We start from the raw sequence: 20,140 nt of genomic DNA, 5'->3' as shown, positions 1-20,140 counted from the left end.
TGCCTCTCACCTTCAGGCCATCAAGCTCCATGTGATCATCAGTGAGGGATACTGTCCTCTCAATATTCAAGAGCCAGCCTTCTACAGAGGACCTCTAGACTGCTCATTAGTAGGACATGACAGAGGCAAAATCCTGTCCCTGTCTCTTGGACCTGGTTGGATACTGCTTTCACCAACCCATGGAACCAGCTCTGCCCTGACAGCTAGCAAGAGGCCAAGACCTGCAGAACAATCACTACCACTCCTCTCTGTCAGCAGGAATCAGTTACAGAAGATTGACCTTCATCCACTTTCCCCAAAGAACTGGGGTACTGGACTCTTGAGGGGGGAAATGTTACAGGAGGTAGTTAGTCAGGCATGAGCAGGGCAAGAGATGGCCTAGCCTCCAACCTTGCCACACACACACAACAGGAATGTCAGGCAACCATCAAGCTATGGTCAGGTGATTGCTAACTGTCTCTCTAAAATAATAATTGGTCATAGCAGATGCCAGGGAAAGGCAGTCTCCCAATAAATAGAAACTCCTGAAACTGGTGATCAGCAGCATCCCAATAAGATCTCAGGAGTCTGGTGAATGGGCTCCAGCTTACACATTAAGAGGCAAAATTGTGGAGTTAACTAGTACATGGCCTTCTAAAGACATTTGTCTGGTAAGGGAAGAATGCCTCAAATGAGCATGTGTACAGCTCCAGTAAACACACTGCATGCTCTCCTCTCAAGTGTTAGCAGGCCACTGCACGTGCAGACAGCCCATCTCGAGGGAAGAAACAAGGGAGAAGGGATGCAAGGCCTTGGAAGCATGCTAACATAGGAAACCCCAAGCCAAAGGTCAAACTGCACACTTGATCTCTCAAGTTGCCCGCTTTAGCCTCTTCCAAGGTGATCTCTCAAGTCACCTGCTTCACCCTCTTCCAAGTGTGTTTTACCTTCTCTCGTTCCTGCTCTAAAGCTTTTTAATAAACTTTTACTCCTGCTCTGAAACTTGCCTTGGTCTCTCCTTCTGCTTATGCCCTTCAGTCAAATTCTTTCTTCTAAGGAGGCAAGAATTGAGATTGCTGCAGACCTGTATGGATTTGCCATCAGTAACAAAACTTTCAAAAATCAAAGACAAAGAGAATTTTGAAAGCAGCAAGAAAAAACATTTGTCCTAATTTCAAAATATATTAGAAAACTGTAGCAATCAAAAGAGCATGGCGCTGGCATAAAAACAGAAACATAGACCAATGAAAAAGAACAGAGAACCCAGAAATAAACCCATGCATATAGTTAGCTAATCTTCAGCAAAAGCACCAAGAATACACAATAGGGAAAGAATAGTGAAAGAAATTAAAATACTTTATCCAAAAATATATTTCTTTGACATATTTTTAAATGGCTGCTGCTTGGCCAGCAGACAGAAGTGGCCTTGTGAAGCTATTTTAAGTGGGGGAAATTTGCATCTGTAGAGAATCTCCATTAATGAAGTCATGCCCCCTCCCCTTTCTATGCCTTCCCCCAGATCCAGGAGAGGTTGAGAGTTTGACACCTTTATTATTTATTTATTTAAAACTTTTTCCTCCAACTCTGGCAGATGAACTGACACCTTTAAAAATCTGAAAAGAAACATTTACCGTCTATTCTCTCTGAAGAAGGCTTCATCTACATAAAAAAGCCACCTTTGCCAGTCAAGCCTCCTCATTTCTCTCTCTCTAAACCTGCCTTGCCATTAAGCCTGATTTACCTGTTTCTGGACATTCTCTGAGTCTGCATTCTTTACTGTGGCCTCAGGATAATTTACACGTTTCTGTAACTCATTGGGAAGTTGGGTTTTTATTCTGAAGGCTCCCATGGATGTATGTTAAATAAATGTTTATGCCTTTTCTCCTATTAATCAATCTGCCTCATGTCAGTGATTTTTACCAAAGCTTTAGGGAGCCAAGAGCCTATGGCTCCCACAGTAGTCTCATCAATAATTGGGCTGAGAAAACCGGATATCGACATATAAAAGAAAGAAATTGTACTCTTATCTTACACTACACCCAAAAATCAACTCAAATAGGTTAAAGAGTTAAATATAAGACCCGAAAACAAGAAACTCCTAGACAACACAGGGAGAAAGCTTTCTGACATTGGTCTTGGTAGTGAATTTTGGATATAACATCAATAGCAAAGTCTACTAAAGCAAAAATAAACAAATGGAACTATATTAAACAAAAACTTTCTGCACAGGGAAGGAAATTATCAACGAAATGAAAACTGACAGAATAACGGGAAATATTTGCAAACCATCTCTCAGATAAGGAGTTAATATCCAAAGTACATAATGAACTTGTAAACCAAAAATAAAATTCTAAGCGCCCCCAACTGACTGGTGGACCCTCCCCTCAGCCAAGGGCATTTCATATTATCCTGAAAAACTAGTTCAGGGTCTGATGGAAACTGGGGGTCAGACATGCCTCACAAACATCAACAGAGAGAGTTTAAGACTGATAGAACAGACTCTTTAAATCTGATAAGAAACACAGTCTATTCTCTCTGAAATCTACCTGTAGGCTTCATTTGCATGATAAAACCTTGGTCTCCAGATCCCTTTATCAAAACCCAGACATTCCTTTCTAATCTATTCCAGGTCTTTAGATAAAATCTCTTTCAACCAATTGCTAATCAGAAAATCTTTAAATCTGCCTCTGACCTGGTAGGCCCTGCTTTGAGTTGTCCTGCCTTTCTGGATTGAATCAATGTACATCTTATATGTATTGACCGATGTCTCGTGTCTCCCTAACATGTATAAAAGCAAGCTCTACCCTAACCTTGGGCATATGTTGTCAGGACATCCAGAGGCTGTTCACAGATGTATCCTTAACTTTGGCAAAATAGACTTTCTAAGTTGATTGAGACCTGTCTCAGATACTTTTGGTATACAAACTCATACAACTAAATAGCAGGAAAAAAAACTGATTTAAAAATGGGAAAATGACTTGAAGAGACATTTTTCCAAATAGCACATACAAATGGCCAAAAAGTATATAACAATGTTCTCAACCTCACTAAATTCAGGGAAATGCAAATCAAAACCACAGCTAGGTATCACTTCTACGTGTTAGAAAGGCTATTATCAAAAAGTTAAAAAATAAGTGTTGTCAGAGATGTGTGAAAAGGAAACCCTTATCCACTGTTGATGGAAATGTTAATTGGGAGGTTCTCAAAAAAAATTAAAAATAGAATTACTGTATGATCCAACAATCCTACTGATACACAACCAAAGGAAATAAAATCATGACCTTGAAGAGCTATCTGCACTCCCGTGTTCATTACAGCATTATTCACAAGAGTCAAGATCTAGAAACAACTTATGTGTCTGTCGATAATGAATGGATAAAGAAAATGTGGTATAAACATACAATGGAAAATTATTCCCCCTTAAAGAGAAGGACATCTCGGTCTATGTGACAACATGGATGTACCTGGAGGACATTATGCCGAGTGAAATTACTCAGCCACAGAAAGACAAAAACTGCATAATTTCACTCATATGTGTAATCTAAAAAGTCGAAGTTATAGAAGCATAGTAGAACAGTGGTTACCAGGAGGTGTAAGGTAAGATAAATGGGGAATTTTTGGTCAAGGTGTGCAAACTTTCAGTTATAAGATGAATACTTATGGAGACCTTATGTACACTATGGTGACTATGGTTAGTTACAATGTATACTTAAAATTTCCTAAGAGAGCCGGGCATGGTGGTTTATGCTTGTAATCCCAGCACTCTGGGAGGCTGAGTTGGGCAGATCACGAGGTCAGGAATTTGAGACCAGCATAGCCAACATGGTGAAATCCCATCTCTACTAAAAATACAAAAATTAGTCAGGCATAGGGGCAGGCTCCTGTAATCCCAGCTACTTGGGAGGCTGAGGCATGAGAATCACTTGAACCTGGGAGGCAAAGGTTGCAGTGAACCGAGATCGCACCACTGCACTCCAGCCTGGGTAACAGAGTGAGACCCTGTTTCAAAAAAAAAAAAAAAATTGTTAAGAGATTAGGTCTGTTTTTGTTTGTTTGGTTGGTCGGTTGGTTTTGTTTTGTTTTTTAAGACATAGTCTTGCTCTGTCACCCAGGCTGGAGTGCAATGGCACCATCTCGGCTAACTGCAAGCTCTGCAAGCTCTGGGTTCAAGCAATTCTCCTGCCTCAGCCTCCTGAGTAGCTGGGATTACAGGCATGCGCCACCACACGCAGCTAATATTGTTTTTCTGTTTTTAGTAGACACGGGTTTCACCATGTTGGCCAGGCTGGTCTCGAACTCGTGACCTCAAGTGATCCACCCACCTCGGCCTCCCAAAGTACTGGGATTACAGGTGTGAGCCACAGTTCACAGCTTCATTCTTTTTCATGGCTGTGTAGTATTCCATGGTGTATACATACCACATTTTCTTTACAATATTTATTTGTCAATCATATCTCAGTGAAGTCAGAGAAAAAAAAGAACCTGAAAGAAACACAGCAACCCTGGCAAAAGGGCTGGGCCCAGAAACTTCTCATGTTGCACTTACCTTTGACATCTGTAGTCTCTTGGGTACCAGCCCAGCAGAGAAGACGACAGGCAGAACTGTTTGGCAATGACATCCTAAGAAAAGCAAGTAGAAGAAACAAGTTACAAATTTATGGATTTATAAATCACATGAAGCCTATGGACTTACAGGAATTTCCATTTATCTTTTTTTAAAACTTTTATTTTAGGTTTGGAGGTACATGTGAAGGTTTGTTATTTAGATAAACTCGTGTAATGGGGGTTTGTTGTACAGATTACTTCATCACCCAGGTATTAGGTCTAATACCCCATAGCAATTTTTTTCTGCTCCTCTCCCTCCTCCCACCCTCCACCATCCGGTAGACCCCAGTGTCTGTAGTTTCATTCTTTTTTTGAGACGGAGTCTCACTCTGTCACCACGCTGGAGTGCAGTGGTGTGATATTGGTTCACTGCAACCTCCATCTCCCAGGTTCAAGTGATTCTCCTGCCTCAGCCTCCTGAGTAGCTAGGACTACAGGCGCGCACCACCAAGCCCAGCTAATTTTTGTATTTTTAGTAGAGACAGGGTTTCACCATGTTGGCCAGGATGATCCCGATCTCTTCACCTTGTGATTTGCCCACCTCAATCTCCCAAAGTGCTGGGATTACAGGTGTGAGCCACTGTGCCCGGCCACGTTGTTCCCTTCTTTGTGTCCATGTGTTCTCATTATTAAGCTCTCACTTATAAATGAGAACATGCCATATTTAGTTTTCTGTTCCTGCATTAGTTTGCTAAGGATAATGGCCACCAGCTCCATCCATGTTTCTGCAAAAGACATGATCTTGTTCTTGATTGTGACTGCATAGTATTTCATGATGTATATGTACCCCATTTTCTTTTTACAACCTGTCATTGATGGGCATTTAGGTTGATTCTATGTCTTTCGTATTGTGAATAATGCTGCAGTGAACATTTGCATGCATGTGTTGTTATGTTCTAGAAAGATTTCATGACGCAGACACCAAAAGCAATCACAACAAAAGCCAAAGTTGACAAAGGGGATCTGGTTAAACTTAAGAGCTTCTGCACAGCGAAGGAAACTATCAACAGAGTAAACAGCCTACAGAAGAGGACAAAATATTTGCAGACTATGCATCTGACAAAGGTCTAATATCCGGCATCTAAAGGGACTTAAACAAATTTTCAAGAAATAAACAAACAATCTCATTAAAAAGTGGGCAAGGAACATAAACAGACACTTTTGAAAAGAAGACATGTGGCCAAAAAGCATATGGAAAAAAAACTCATTATCACTGATCATTAGAGAAATGCAAATAAAAACCACAATGAGATACCATCTTATACCAATCAGAATGACTATTACTAAAAAGTTAAAAATAACAGATGCTGGCAAGGTTGCAGAGAAAAGAGAACACTTGTACACTGTTAGTAGGAGGGTAAATTAGTTCAACCATTGTGGAAAACAGTATGACATTTCCTCAAAAAGCTAAAAACAGAACTACCATTCTACCCAGTGATCCCATTACTGGGTATTTACCCAGAGGAATATAAATCATTCATCTTTTTATTTGGTTTTTAAACATTTGTTTGTTCTCTTCCACTCTTTCTATGCTCCCAACTGTAATCCCACAATCCCATTAAATAAACTACAGTTGGACTTTCTTGTCGTCTTTAGTGATTTGTTTGTTCTCTAATTTGTCATAAAAGGGTAACATTTTCAACTTCTGCGCATGAAAAGCTCAAACATTAAGTTCATAATTACTTCAAAGGGATTTATGAGTGTTTCTCTAGGGAGCTGTTTTCGAAATAAGATAAGTGCTATGAATGGGATAAGAAAGATTACAGTAATTATGTTGGTTTCTGAAAAAACCAAAAACTTAATATCAGCGGAGTAACTTGGGGACTCACAGATGCAGTGTGTATCCTTTGAAACACATCTGTATCCCAGTTTCCTTGAATCCAAATATGACACTCTAAGCAAGCAGGGACTGGGTGGGAAGCGCAGGTTATTTTGTATGGAATGAACAAAGTCATCAATTTCTAGAATTCAACACATGGTAGTAATTATTTTGGGGTCACTGATTGAGGGAGGAGGGTCCTCATGCTTCAGGAACCTGTAACTCCATGATGCAGGGGTAGAGTGGAATTGATATCAGCCTAACGAGGCCTAAAATATTCCTATACATGTATTCAGCACAAAAACCTGCCCTAATCATTCCTGAGACAGGGGTTGGTCACCTACTCTGCATCTTTCTTCTCCTAACCAACAGCAGCAGTTGAGTCACCTGGGGGTATGAATTTAAAAGTGCAGATTTTTAAGCTAAATCCCCAGTAATTATTGTTCAGTAGATTTGGGGCAGATGGTCTGATACAGGTGGTCATTGGGCCAATTTCCCAACTTCTACAGGAACCACTTTATTGCTTCTCTTAATATATTTTATCGCTAAAAACTATAGCTTGGTTTGGGCTGGGTTTTTTATTTTTATTTTTATTTTTATATAAGCAGAATTATACAGCATGTCACCTGGTTCAAAATGCCCAACATTATGTTTGTGAGATTATTGAGTGGAACCATAGTTTTTCTTATTCATTACTATACAGTATTCCATTGTATGACCACACCACAGCTGACGCTTCTGTCAATGAATAGTACTTATTCTACATTTTGCTTGTTTTAGTTTTTTTGGCTATTATGAAAAGTACTGCTAAGAACATTATTGTACATGTCTCTCAACGTACATGTGAAAGCACATTTCAGTTGGAGTAGAATTGCTACGTCTACAATATCCGTAGAATCAACTGTAGAAGGTAAAACTAAACTTTTTCTAAAGCGCGACATCAACGTACATTCCCATCAGCTGTATATGAGAGATCTTATTGTTAGGCATCCTTATCAACATTTAGTAGGCTTTTTTTTAAGACTCAAGGGGTATATGTGCAGGTATGTTACATGAATATATTGTGTGATGCTGAAATTTAGGCTTATATTGAACCTGTCACCCAAATAGTGAACTTAGTACCCAATAGGTAGTTTTTCAACCCTTGCTCCTTTCCCTCTCTGCCCTCGGTGTCTACTGTTTCATTTTTATATCCATGTGTATCCACTGTTTAGCTCCCACTTATAAGTGAGAACATGCTGTGTTTGATTTTCTGTTTCTGCATTAATTCACTTGCCAGCTGCATCCATGTTGCTGCAAAGGGCATTATTTCATTCTTTTTCATGGCTGTGTAGTATTCCATAGTGTATACATACCACATTTTCTTTATCCAATCCACCATGGATGAGCACCTAAGTTGATTCCAAGTCATTGCTATGGTGAATAGTGCTGCAATGAACATACAAGCACATGTGTCTTTTTGTTGAAATGATTTACTTTCCTTGGGAAATATACCCAGTAATGGGATTGCTGGGTCAATGGTAGTTCTATATTCAGTTCTTTGAGAAATCTCCAAACTACTTTCCACAGGAGCTGAACTAATTTGCATTTCCACTAACAGTGTTTAAATGTTCCCTTTTCTCTCCAACCTCATCAACATCTGTTATTTTTTGACTTTTTATTAACAGCCATTCTGCTTGGTGTGAGATGGTATCTCATTGTGGTTTTGGTTTGTATTTCTCTGATGATTAGTGATGCTGAGCATTTTTTTCAGGTTTGTTGGCCACTTGTTGTGTCTTCTCTTGAGAAGTGTCTGTTCATATCCTTTGCGCAATTTTTTTTTGAGACAAGGTCTCACTCTGTCACCCAGGCTGGTGTGCAGCGGCATGATCATAGCTCGCTGCACCTCGAACTACCAGGCTCAACCAATACTCCCACCTCAGCCTCCTGAATAGCTGAGACCATAGGCACATGCCACCACACCTGGCTAATTCTTTTTTTTGGGGGGGTTGGGGGGTGATAGGGTCTCCCTATGTTCCCAGGCTAGTCTCAGATTCCTGGGACAAGCAATCCTCTTCCTGCCTCAGACTTTCAAAGTGCTGGGATTACAGGCGTCAGCTACCCACCTGGCCCTTTGCGTGCTTTTTGATGGGTTTGTTGGTTTTTACTTGTTGATTTAAGTTCTTTATGGATTCTGGATAGTAGTCCTTTGTTGGATGCATAGATTAAAAATATTTTCTCTCATTCTGTGGGTTGTCTCTTTACTCAATTGATAGTTTCTTTTGCTATGCAGAAGCTCTGTGGTTTAATTAGGTCCCAATTGTCAGTTTTTGTTTTTGTTGTGTTTGCTTTTGAGGACTTAGTCATGAATTCTTTGCCTATGGCAATGTCCAGAAGAGTGTTACCTAGGTGTTTTCTTCTAGGATTATTATTATTTGTTTTTGTTGTTGTTGTTTGAGACGGAGCTCTGTCGCCCAGGTTGGAGTGCAGTGGCTCGATCTTGGCTCTCTGCAAACTCCGCCCCCCGGGTTCACGCCATTCACCCGCCTCAGCCTCCCAAGTAGCTGGGACTACAGGCGCCCGCCACCACGCCCGGCTAATTTTTTGTATTTTTAGTATCTTTATCCAATACGGGTTTTCATCATGTTAGCTAGGATGGTCTCAATCTCCTGACCTCGTGATCTGCCCTCCTCGGCCTCACAAAGTGCTGGGATTACAGGCGTGTGCCACCGCGCCTGGCCTATTTATTTATTTATTTATTTATTTATTTATTTATTTATTTTTATGGAGTTTCACTCTTGTTGCCCAAGCTGGAGTGCAATGGTGCAATCTCAGCTCACTGCAACCTCCGCCTCCCGGATTCAAGTGATTCTCCTGCCTCAGCCTCCCGAGTAGCTGGGATTACAGGTGCCTGCCACCATGTCCAGCTAATTTTTTTGTATTTTTAGTAGAAATGGGGTTTCACCATGTTAGCTAGGCTGGTCTTGAACTCCTGACCTCAGGTGATCCACCTGCCTAGGCCTCCCAAAGTGTTGGGATTACAGGCATGAGCCACCATGCCCAGCCTCTTCTAGGATTTTATAGTTTGAAGTCTTATATTTAAGTCTTCAATCCATCTTGAGTTAATTTTTTTATATGGTGAAAGCTAGGGGTCCAGTTTTCTTCTGCATATGGTTAGCCAGTTTTCCAGCACCACTTATAGAATAGTGTGTCCTTTCCCCTTTTTTATTTTTGTTGACTTTTTCAAAGATCAGTTGACTGTAGGTGTGTGGCTTAATTTCTGGGTTCTTTATTCTGTGCCATTGGTCTATATTGACACTTAATATTAATGGTCTTTTAAATTTTAACTTTTCTTGAAGGTGTTTAGCATAAACTCTTTGTAGTTTTAATTTGCGTTTTATGATTGCTAACGCAGTTGAGCACCTTTGGTATGTTTATTGGTTATTTGGATATCTTGGTTTATTGATTTAATTTTGAAGTCTCTTTCCTATTTTTCTAGTGGGTTGTGTTTTTTTGGTATTAATTTGTAAGAGTTCCTACAAATTCATATATATACACTTATATGTATATAAGTACATATATCTCTCATAGATGCCTTTTGTCAGTCACTAAGTTGAAAATATATTCTTCTCTGTGGCTTGCCTTTTTATACACCCTTAATATTGTATTTAGTTGAATAGAACCACTTAATTTTAAGGTAATTCAAAATTTATCTAACTTTTTCCTTACGGTTAGTGCTTTTTGTGTTTTGTTTAAGAAATATTTGCCAACCTTGAAATAGTCAAGATATTCTCCATATTGTCATCTAATGGTTTCATTGATTTGCCTTTTACACTTTGATATTCAATTCATCTGAATTAATTTATTTGGAATTGAAAACATTGCCTTTCTCTGCTGCTCTGCTGGGTTTTTTTGTTTGTTTTTTGTTTTTTTATGAATCAAGTATTTGTATATGCATGGGTCTGTTTCTGGCTCTTTATTCTGCTCCACTGGTCTTTGTTTATTCTTGTTTCATGAAAGCACCCTGCCTCAACTACTAAAGCTTTATAGTAAGTTTGTTGTTGATAGAACAAGACCCTCACCTTTTTGTTGTTGTTGTTGTTTGTTTTGTTTGTTTGTTTTGAGAGTATCTCAGCTATTTCCTGGCTCTTTGTAGTTCCACATGAATTTTAGAATCATTGTGTCAAGTTCTACAAAAACACCTATTGGAACTGTATAAAATCTATAAATCAATTTGGAAAGAACTGACATTTTTACTATATCCTTGTATTAGTCCATTTTCACACTGCTATAAAGATACTACCTGAGACTGGGTAATTTATGAACAAAAGAGGTTTAATTGACTCAGTTCCACATGGCTGGAGACTCCTCAGGAAACTTACGATCATGGCAGAAGATGAAGGGGAAGCAAGGAACATCTTACATGGTGGCAGGAGAGAGAGAGCATGCAGGGGAAACTGCCACTTTTAAACTATCAGATATCATGAGAACTCTTTCACTATTACAAAAGCAGCATGGGGGAAACTGCTCCCATGATCCAATTACCTCCCACTAAGACCTTCCCTCGACAGTGGGAATTACAATTGGATATGAGATTTGGGTGGGACACAGAGCCAAACCACATCAATCATCTTTCAATTAATGAACATGGTTTGTATCTCCTATTAGATTGCCTCTATTTTCTCGAATGTCTTCTAGTTTTCTGAGTGGAGATCTTGCACATCTTTGATTACATTTCTTCCTAGAGATGTGACCTATTTTAGCCATGTTGCAGGTGCCATTTTTTTTTTTTTTTTTTTTTGAGGTAGGGTCTAACTCTGTCACCCAGGCTGGAGTGCAGTGGCACAATCATGACTTACTTCAGCCTCCACCTCCCAGGCTTAAGTAATCTTCCCACCTCAGCCTCCCGAGTAGCTGGAACCACAGGCATGTGTCACCACCACCCGGCTATTTTTTTTATTTTTGTAGAGATGTGGTCTCACTGTGTTGCCCGGGCTGATATGTGGCATTTTTTACAACATTTTTAACTGTTACTGGTAAGCACTAAGTTTTTAATTTCCTCTTAATTTAAATATTAAAAGTTTGTATCATGCATGGCCAGGCGCGGTGGCTCATGCCTGTAATCCCAGCACTTCGGGAGGTCGAGGCAGATGGATCACCTGAGGTTGGGAGTTCAAGACCAGCCTGGACAACATTGTGAAACCCCGTCTCTACTAAAAATACAAAAATTTCAAGCGTGTCTTTTGCAAATATTTCCTTCCAGTCTGTGGTTTGTCTTCTCATTCTCTTGACATTGTCTTACTCAGAACAGATATTTTTAATTTTAATGAAATTCAGCTTATCAATTATTTCTCTGATGGATCATACCTTTGGTGTTGTATCTAAAATATCATTGCCATTGCCATACCCAAAGTTATTTAAGGTTTCTCCTGTCATTTTCTAGGAGTTTTACAGTTTTGCATTTTACATTTAGGTTTATGATCCATTTTGAGTTAATTTTTGTGAATGGTATAAGGTCTGTGTCTCAGTTAATTTTCTGGCATGTGGACGTCTAGTTGTTCCAACACCATTTGTTGAAAAGAACAATATTTGCTCCATTGTATTGCCTTTGCTTCTTTGTCAAAGACCAGTTGACCATATTTATGTGGGCCTATTTCTAGGCTCTTTATTCTGCTTCATTGATCTATTTGCTCACCGATACTACACTATCTTGATTACTTTGGCTTTATAGTGAGCATTAAAGTTAGGTAGTGTCAGTCCTCCAATTCTATGTTCTTCTTCAATATCGTGTTGGTTATTCTTGGTCTTTTGCCTGTCCATATAAACTTTAGAATTAGTTTGTTGATATTCAGAAACTCACCGGCTAGGATTTTTATTGGAATTGCATTTAATCTATAGACCAATTTGGGAAGAGGTGACATCTTGATAATACTGAGTCTTCCTATCCATGGACATGGAAAAATCTCTACATTTATTTAGTTCTTTTTAGATTTCTTTCATTGGAATTTTTTAGTTTTCCTTATATATATCTTGTACATATTCTGTTAGATTTATATCTAAGTGTTTAACTTTGGGAAATGTTAATATATATGGTATCATGTTTTTTATTTAAAATTCCACTTGTTTATTGCTCATACATAGGAAAATAATTGATTTTTTATATATTAACATTGTATTCTGCAATCTTGCTGTAATAGCTTATTAGTTCCGGGATTTTTTTTTTTTTTTTTTTTTTTGCTGATTCCTTCAGATTTTCTATGTAGATGATAGTGTCATCTGCAAACAAAGACAGTTTTAGTTCTTACTTCCCAATTTATATGCCATTTCATTCCTTGTCTTGAATACAGAAAGAATCAAGACTTAATATTTTATACTTGAGCCACATTCCTGTCTTAGGAATTCCAAAATGTGACCCTTCCCTTATTTCAACCTTGGCAGATAACTGGGATTGATGACAATATTTCATAATAGCTTAAGGTCTGTATCACACTAATCTCCATTCTCCAAATTCAGAATCCTTTTGATTATATTTATAAATTTACATATCTGCAGTTAAAACTGGTTCAGAACCAAATGATCAAGACTTTTACCAAGTTTTTTCTATCTCATACAATATGAATATTCAATGTATGTGGTAAATAAATATGATGAGTAAAAAGTATAATGTATAATGTTTTGTATATTTTAATACTTTCTTGACTTAACCCACTTTATATGATCAGTCATTTTATGTTTTGTCCCAATAATTCTCCTTGGACCATTCTGATTTTACAGTGATGTAGAATGTCCCTCTATAGCCTTATGGAATTTTAATCAAATAGCTTTTGCTCAGAACTTAAAAAGACATTTGTCCTTGGGACTAAAATTAGCCATGAAAAAGATTAAAAACAAAGTAAATTTAGAATATAATCAGTACTTTCAAAATGAGCTCAATCTGTACTTCATCTTCATTTATAACACTTGCTTCTTCTTAGCGTCTAATAGAATAAGCAATAGTTGTGCAAAGAATGTATTTACATTTCTGAGGTTCCAAAAACAGGTGAACCTCACAAGCCCATGCTCTTTTGTGTTTTGCAATGTCACAGGCTGCCTTGGTTGGAATGATTCACATAATGATCACTCTCTGAATAGGAAAAAATTCAAAGTTCTATACATTTTCAACAGATGTTCTATACATTTTCAACAGATGTCCTATTCCTGCATTTTTTTCAGTTATTAAGTATAGTACCTTTTTTCCTACTCTGGTAAATGGATCTGTTTGGATACCACGTTTCTTTCAAACACTATTTTCAAAAAGGACCTCAGCAGTGCTTAAAGACTCCTGTTATGGTTTGAGTGTGTCACTCAAAAGTTCATGTGTTAGAAATTTAATCCCCAATGCAATAGCTTTGGGAGGTAATAAGAGGTGATTGAGTCATAAGTGTGGAACCTTCACAAATAGATTAATAATATAAGCAGGTTAGTTATCTCAAGAGGAGGCTGTTACAAAGCAAGTTCAGTTTCAGTATCTCTCTCTGTTGCAAGTGCTCTCTTCCACCTTTCACCCTCTGCGATAAGATGATCATCTTATTGCATCCTCACCAGATGCTGGTACCGTGTTCTTGGACTTCTTGTCCTCCAATAACCATGAGCCAAATAAACTTCTATCATTTATAATTTACCCCAACTTCTATCATTTATAATTTACCCAGTCTGTGGTATTGTGTTGTAGAAGCAGAAAATGACTAAGACAACTCCACTACCTGGCCAAGAGGAACCTCAAGTATCACAGAATTAGCAAAGGGATGTCCAAAGCTAATTAAGTGCCAATATACTTGAGAGATATTTTTAAAATGCAGAAATTATAGTTTGTTGGACTAAACCAGGCAAGGCACCCAATGGGGAAGTCTTTCTGAGACATTTTAGCTTTAAGTACTTGTTTTGATGATTTGGAAAGGCCTGGATGGAAATATAACTAATATTTATCAGGGTATTATGTGGGTTATTGCTGACATCTGAAGTTGAGGTTAATAATTCAACTGATTATCAATTAGGTTCCAAGAATTTGGATAAAATATTTACCAATTAATATATACAGATGGATAGACTTAATAACAAGTCCTGATATTTTTCCACATCCCCACTTATACTTTCTCAAATGTACTTAGCTCCTGGCAGCTCCTTGATGGTGTTTGGGGCTAAATGGTTCTTTCTCCATGCACTGTGCTTTTCCATTCCCCACCTCGCCTGCCTGTCAAACCAGCTTGGAGGAAACTTGTTTTACTGAGCTCTCTTCAGACATACAACACTCCCTCCCTCACCAGACACCCAAAAAATCTTTCTTTGTGCTGATTACTTATTTCTATAGTTGCAGTCACTTTATAAACTGAAATTAATTTTTTTGATTTTGGGCTTATCATAGGGCCTGGCTTACAGTAAACACTCAGAAAATGCAATAACCACAAGTAGGGAATAGGGAAGGATTTCGTCAATTTCTTCCTGCTCTGAAGGAACTTCTAAGCTCCTGAAAGCCAGAAACCAAACAAGAAACAAAGCGAAATTCTCAGGAGCACCTTTTTGCTGAAAAGAGAACTCCAAATACCCAAAATGTAGTCAAATATTCATATCCATATCCTTTCAGCAGTAGGCAGTTATATATAATTTTAGGAATACTAAATAGAGAATAGGATCATAATTTCAGCTGGTCACTGACATTTAGCTCTTCTTCCTGCTGACATTTACAAAAGAAAATACAGAGGGTTAAAGTCTATGAAGTCTTTCAGGGTCTACAATACATCTTTCTTCTAAGGGCACTCTTGTCTATTTATAGTGATATATCCAGGTGCAAATTACAAAGAGATCTTACTGTTTACACTCAGGCTGATGCTGTCCTGCTCTAAAAGAAAATCGGTTGCATGCGGACTTGTCCAGTTGTTTTTTCCGGTAACTGCCTATGTATGTTGTCATGGAAGAATCTGACCATCGTGTTTCATCCTGCCAAGACGCTCCAGCTTTGCGTCTGATCAGATCAAACTCTTGAGAAGTAAGAGGGCTAAAGGGCAGAAGAATTTGTGGAGTCAAGTAGAAGAAGTGTGACATAACTACGAATGGCCTGCTCTGGATGAAAACTTGTCAAGTCCTCTGCATAATGAAGAATTAATTTCCTTCTAGTAGCAGGAAGCAATTGACTGGGCTCACCAAACTTTGTGACTCAACAGTTCACAGAGTGCAGAAGCTTAACTGTCTTAGATATAGTTGCCAAGCAACAGATCACAAAATTCCACAAATGCTACCCCCTTGCCTCCCGAGGGAGGCAAATTTTAACTAATATATTTGTAAGTTATATAACTTTCTGGATTTTGCTCTAAGAAATATGCTGCTTCATAATTCTGGCAAGAAAGCAGGTGGCAAAATTATTTGTATTTTACTACTATCACAAATAAAGCAGTAATTCCTAATGATGGTAGTTCAAGAAGTGGAAATGAGATGAAAGAACAGTGCCAAGCATTCACTTCTCCTAAAGACCTCCAAGTGTCTGGAAGAGAACATGAACTGCCTGTAATGTCAACAATAGCAGGTGACTCAACAGCTTCTCATGTGTCAAAGTGTAGTGGTGCTCTGGCTGGCTGCACACTAGAGTCACCCTGGAAGCTGTTAAAATAAGCAGGACTCCAGGCCCCCACCACAGAGATTCTGATTTAGTTGATGTGGAGTAGGGCCCAGGCATCACTATTTGTTTAACGCTTAATCCTGGAGGATTCTAAAGAGCAGCCAGGGTTAAGAATTAAGGTCATAGACGCAGAAAAAACTTTTGACAAAATCCAGCATCGCTTTAGGATTAAAACTTGAGGCAAAATTGGCAAGAAGGGACATACCTTAAAATATTAAAAGCCATCTATGAAAAACCCACAGCCAACATTACACTGAATGGGGAAAAGTTGAAAGCATTCCTCCTGAGAACTGGAAAAAGAAAAGGATGCCCACTTTCACTACTTCTATTCAACATAGTACTGGAAGGCCTAGCCAGAGCAATCAGACAAGAGAAAGAAATAAAGGACATCCAGATCAGTAAGGAGGAAGTCAAACAGTTGCTGTTCACTGATGACATGATCATATACCTAGAAAACCCTAAAGACTTATCCAAAAAGCTTCTAGATCTAATAAATGAATTCAGTAAAGTTTCAGGATACAAAATCAATGTACGCAAATCAGTAGCACTGTTATACACCAACAGCAACCAAGCTGAGAATCAAATCAAGAACTCAACACTTTTTATAACAGTTGCAAAAATAAATAAATAAATAAAATACTTAGGAATACACCTAACAAAGGAGACAGAAGATCTCTACAAGGAGGATGGGCACGGTGGCTCACGCCTGTAACCCAGCACGTTGGGAGGTCAAGGTAGGCAGATCACAAGGTCAGGAGATCGAGACCATCCTGACTAACACAGTGAAACCCCATCTCTACTAAAATATACAAAAAATTAGCCGGGCGTGGTGATGGGCACCTGTAGTCCCAGGTACTCAGGAGACTGAGGCAGGAGAATGGCGTGAACCTGAGAGGTGGAGCTTGCAGTTAGCTGAGATCGCACCACTGCACTCCAGCCTGGGTGACAGAGTGAGACTCCACCTCAAAAAAAGAAAAAAAAAAGATCTCTACAAGGAAAACTACAAAACACTGTTGAAATAAGTCATATATAACACAAACAAATGGGAAAACATCCCTTGCTCATGGATGGGTGGAATTAATATTGTGAAAATGACCATATTGACAAAAACAATCTATAAATTCAATGCAATTTCCATCAAAATGCCATCATCATTCTTCACAGAAGTAGAAAAACAATCCTAAAATTCATATGGAATAAAAAAAAGTCTGTGTAACCAAAGCAAGACTAAGCAAAATGAACAAATCAGGAAGCATCACATTACCCATCTTAAAAGTATACTACAAGGCTATACTTACTAAAACAGCATGGTACTGGTATAAAAATAGCCACATAGACCAATGGAACAGAATAGAGAACCCAGAAATAAAGCCAAATTCTTATATCCAACTGATCTTCAACAAAGCAAACAAAAACATAAAGTGGGGAAAGGACACCCTATTCAACAAATGGTGCTGGGATAACTGGAAAGCCACATGTAGAAGAATGAAACTAGATTTTCATCTCTCACCTTATAAAAAAATCGACTCAAGATGGATCAAAGATTTAAATTTAAGACCTGAAACCATAACAATTCTAGAAGATAACATAGGAAAAACTCTTCTAGACATTGGCTTAGGCATAGACTTCATGACCAAGAACTCAAAAGCAAATGCAACAGAAACAAAGTTAAGCAGATGGGACCAAATGAAACTAAAAAGCTTCTGCACAGCAAAAGATATAATCAGCAGAGTAAACAGACAACCCACAGAGTGGGAGAAAATATTTGCAAACCATGCAAAGTTTTCAACAAAGTCCTTTGTTCTAGACAAAGGACTATCCAGAATCGACAAGGAGCTCAAACAAATCAGCAAGAAAAAAACAAATAATCCCAGCAAAAAGTAGACTGAGCATAAGAATAAACAATTCTCAAAAGGAGACATACAAATGGTCAACAAACATATGAAAAAATGCTCAACATCACTAATTATCAGAGAAAGGCAAATCAAAGTGAGGTATCACCTTACTCCTGCAAGAATGGCCATAACTTAAAATCAAAAAATAATAGATGTTGGCATGGATGTGGTGAAAAAGGAACACTTTTATACTGCTGGTAGGAATGTAAACTAGTACAACCACTATGGAAAACAGTATGGAGATTCCTTAACTAAAAGTAGAACTACCATTTGATCCAGAAATCCCAGTATTGGGTATCTACCCAGAGGAAAAGAAGTCATTATATGAAAACGACACGTGCACACGCATGTTTATAGCAGCACAATTTGCAATTGCAAAAATATGGAACCAGTCTACATGCCCATTAACCAAAGAGTAGATAAAGAAAATGTGGTGTATATAGATACCAGGGAATACTACCCAGCCATAAAAAAGAACGAAGTAATGGCATTTACTGCAACCTGGATGGAGTTGGAGGCCATTATTCTAAGTGAACTAACTAGGAATGGAAAACCAAACATCGTATGTTCTCACTCATAAGTGGGAGCTAACCTACGAGGACGCAAAAACATAAGAATTATATAATGGACTTTGGGGACTCTGGGGCAATGGTGGGAGGCAGGTGAGGGATAAAAGATGATACATTGGGCACAGTGTATACTGCTCAGGTGATGAGTGCACCAAAATCTCGGAAATCACCACTAAAGAACTTATCCACGTAACCAAAAACCACCTGTTCCCCGAAAAACTACTGAAATGCTTAAAAAGCACATTTCCTCTTTAAAAAGAGAGAGAGAGAGAATTAAGGTCATGGAAATGCCGCCGTGAACTTTTTTACGTTGAGAAGTCATAGCATTTGATCTTCTATTCACTTGAATCCCTCCATCCTTCACTAATAATTACTGTAAATCTGATTATTATGTTTACCCATCTTCACTTCTCTAGATTAAAAAGCAATTCAGTGGCAAATCAAAATGAAATTACTCTCTCAACGTTTGTTTTTTTTTTTTGAGCCAGAGTTTCGCTCTGTTGCCCAGGCTGGAGTGCAGAGGCGCAATCTTGCCTCACTGCAAGCTCCACCTCTCGGGTTCACACTACTCACTTACCTCAGCCTCCTGAGTAGCTGGGACTACAGGCGCCCGCCACCGCGCCGGGCTAATTTTTTGTATTTTTAGTAGAGACGGGGTTTCACCGTGTTAGCCAGAATGGTCTTGATCTCCTGACCTCGTGATCCGCCTGCCTTGGCCTCCCAAAGTGCTGGGATTACAGGTGTGAGCCACCGCGCACGGCTGTTTGTTCCTTTTTAAAATTAACTGTTGGTGCAGTAGTTCTCAACCCCCATTGCTCATTCAAGTAACCCTCAGTATTCTTTATAGACACAGATGCCATGTACATTCCCCGCTTCACTCCAATCAGAAGTGCCAATTAGCAACTCTGCAAGTGGAGCTATCATTAAGTGCTGAAAAAAAGAATTTCGATAGAGGATTTAATCAGCACCAATAGGGCCCATTAAACTGGCAGAACTCTCAGCTCTATCTTCAGAGACTGTAGGTCTGAGGTAAAGCCCCGAGATCTGCATTTTTATATTGTTACATGATTCTGCTGCAACTGGTCTTTGAATGCAGGTGACAGACACTGCTCCAGGGATTGAATTTAAAGTCTTTTAAAGTCAGGCTGACACACTATATGATATGTTTCTCTGAGAATGAGATTATTTGCAAATACTTGTTAGTATGTTTCCTTATGGTTTCTTCCTTAAAATGTTGAAATTTGGAACATAAGCACATTTGCCCTAGAAAAAGAATTAGGCAGATGTTGGCAGGCTTAGCTGCTTTTTATTATGGAGTTGAAGACTTTTTGGAGAAATCCAGATTAGATAAAAAGATGACAGAAGCCAGGGGTGGTCACACACCTGTAGTCCCAGTTACTTAGGAGGCTGAGATGGGAGGATCACTTGAGCCTAAGAGTTTGAGTCCAGCCTGGGCAACAGAGTAAAACCCTATCTCTATTTTTTTAAAAAAGACCATGAAGATAAAGAGTGAAGGAGAGAAAGAAACACTGGGCTGTCCAGGTCTTTCTAACTCATTCGTTATCAGGTAGTGGCTGCTTGAGGAGAACTCTGCCAGCAGTATGTATTGTTTTGACACAGGAAAATAAATAGACAAAATTGTGAA

At 38.7% G+C, this 20,140-nt stretch overlaps 2 protein-coding genes across 2 annotated transcripts in view; both read right to left on the bottom strand.

The window, feature by feature from the left end:
• Nucleotides 1-15,519, bottom strand: part of C7H4orf51 (chromosome 7 C4orf51 homolog) — a 71,540-nt gene extending 56,021 nt beyond the window's left edge. Inside the window, exons 1-2 of the mRNA XM_037992676.2 lie at nt 15,228-15,519; nt 4,526-4,599 (exon numbers count right to left, since the gene is read on the bottom strand). Coding sequence (XP_037848604.2) covers nt 4,526-4,599; nt 15,228-15,460 — 307 coding nt within the window. The 5' untranslated portion in view covers nt 15,461-15,519. The remainder of the gene's footprint in view (nt 1-4,525; nt 4,600-15,227) is intronic.
• MMAA (metabolism of cobalamin associated A) overlaps nt 1-20,140 on the bottom strand; it is a 98,938-nt gene that overhangs the window by 23,039 nt on the left and 55,759 nt on the right. The window contains exon 8 of the transcript XR_012093471.1: nt 4,526-4,599. The gene's annotated coding sequence lies outside the window, so the exon portion shown is untranslated. The remainder of the gene's footprint in view (nt 1-4,525; nt 4,600-20,140) is intronic.

The sequence above is a fragment of the Chlorocebus sabaeus genome, chromosome 7, assembly GCF_047675955.1.
Source record: "Chlorocebus sabaeus isolate Y175 chromosome 7, mChlSab1.0.hap1, whole genome shotgun sequence".
Classification (NCBI taxonomy): domain Eukaryota; kingdom Metazoa; phylum Chordata; class Mammalia; order Primates; family Cercopithecidae; genus Chlorocebus; species Chlorocebus sabaeus.
This window is presented reverse-complemented; position numbering and strand designations above follow the sequence as displayed.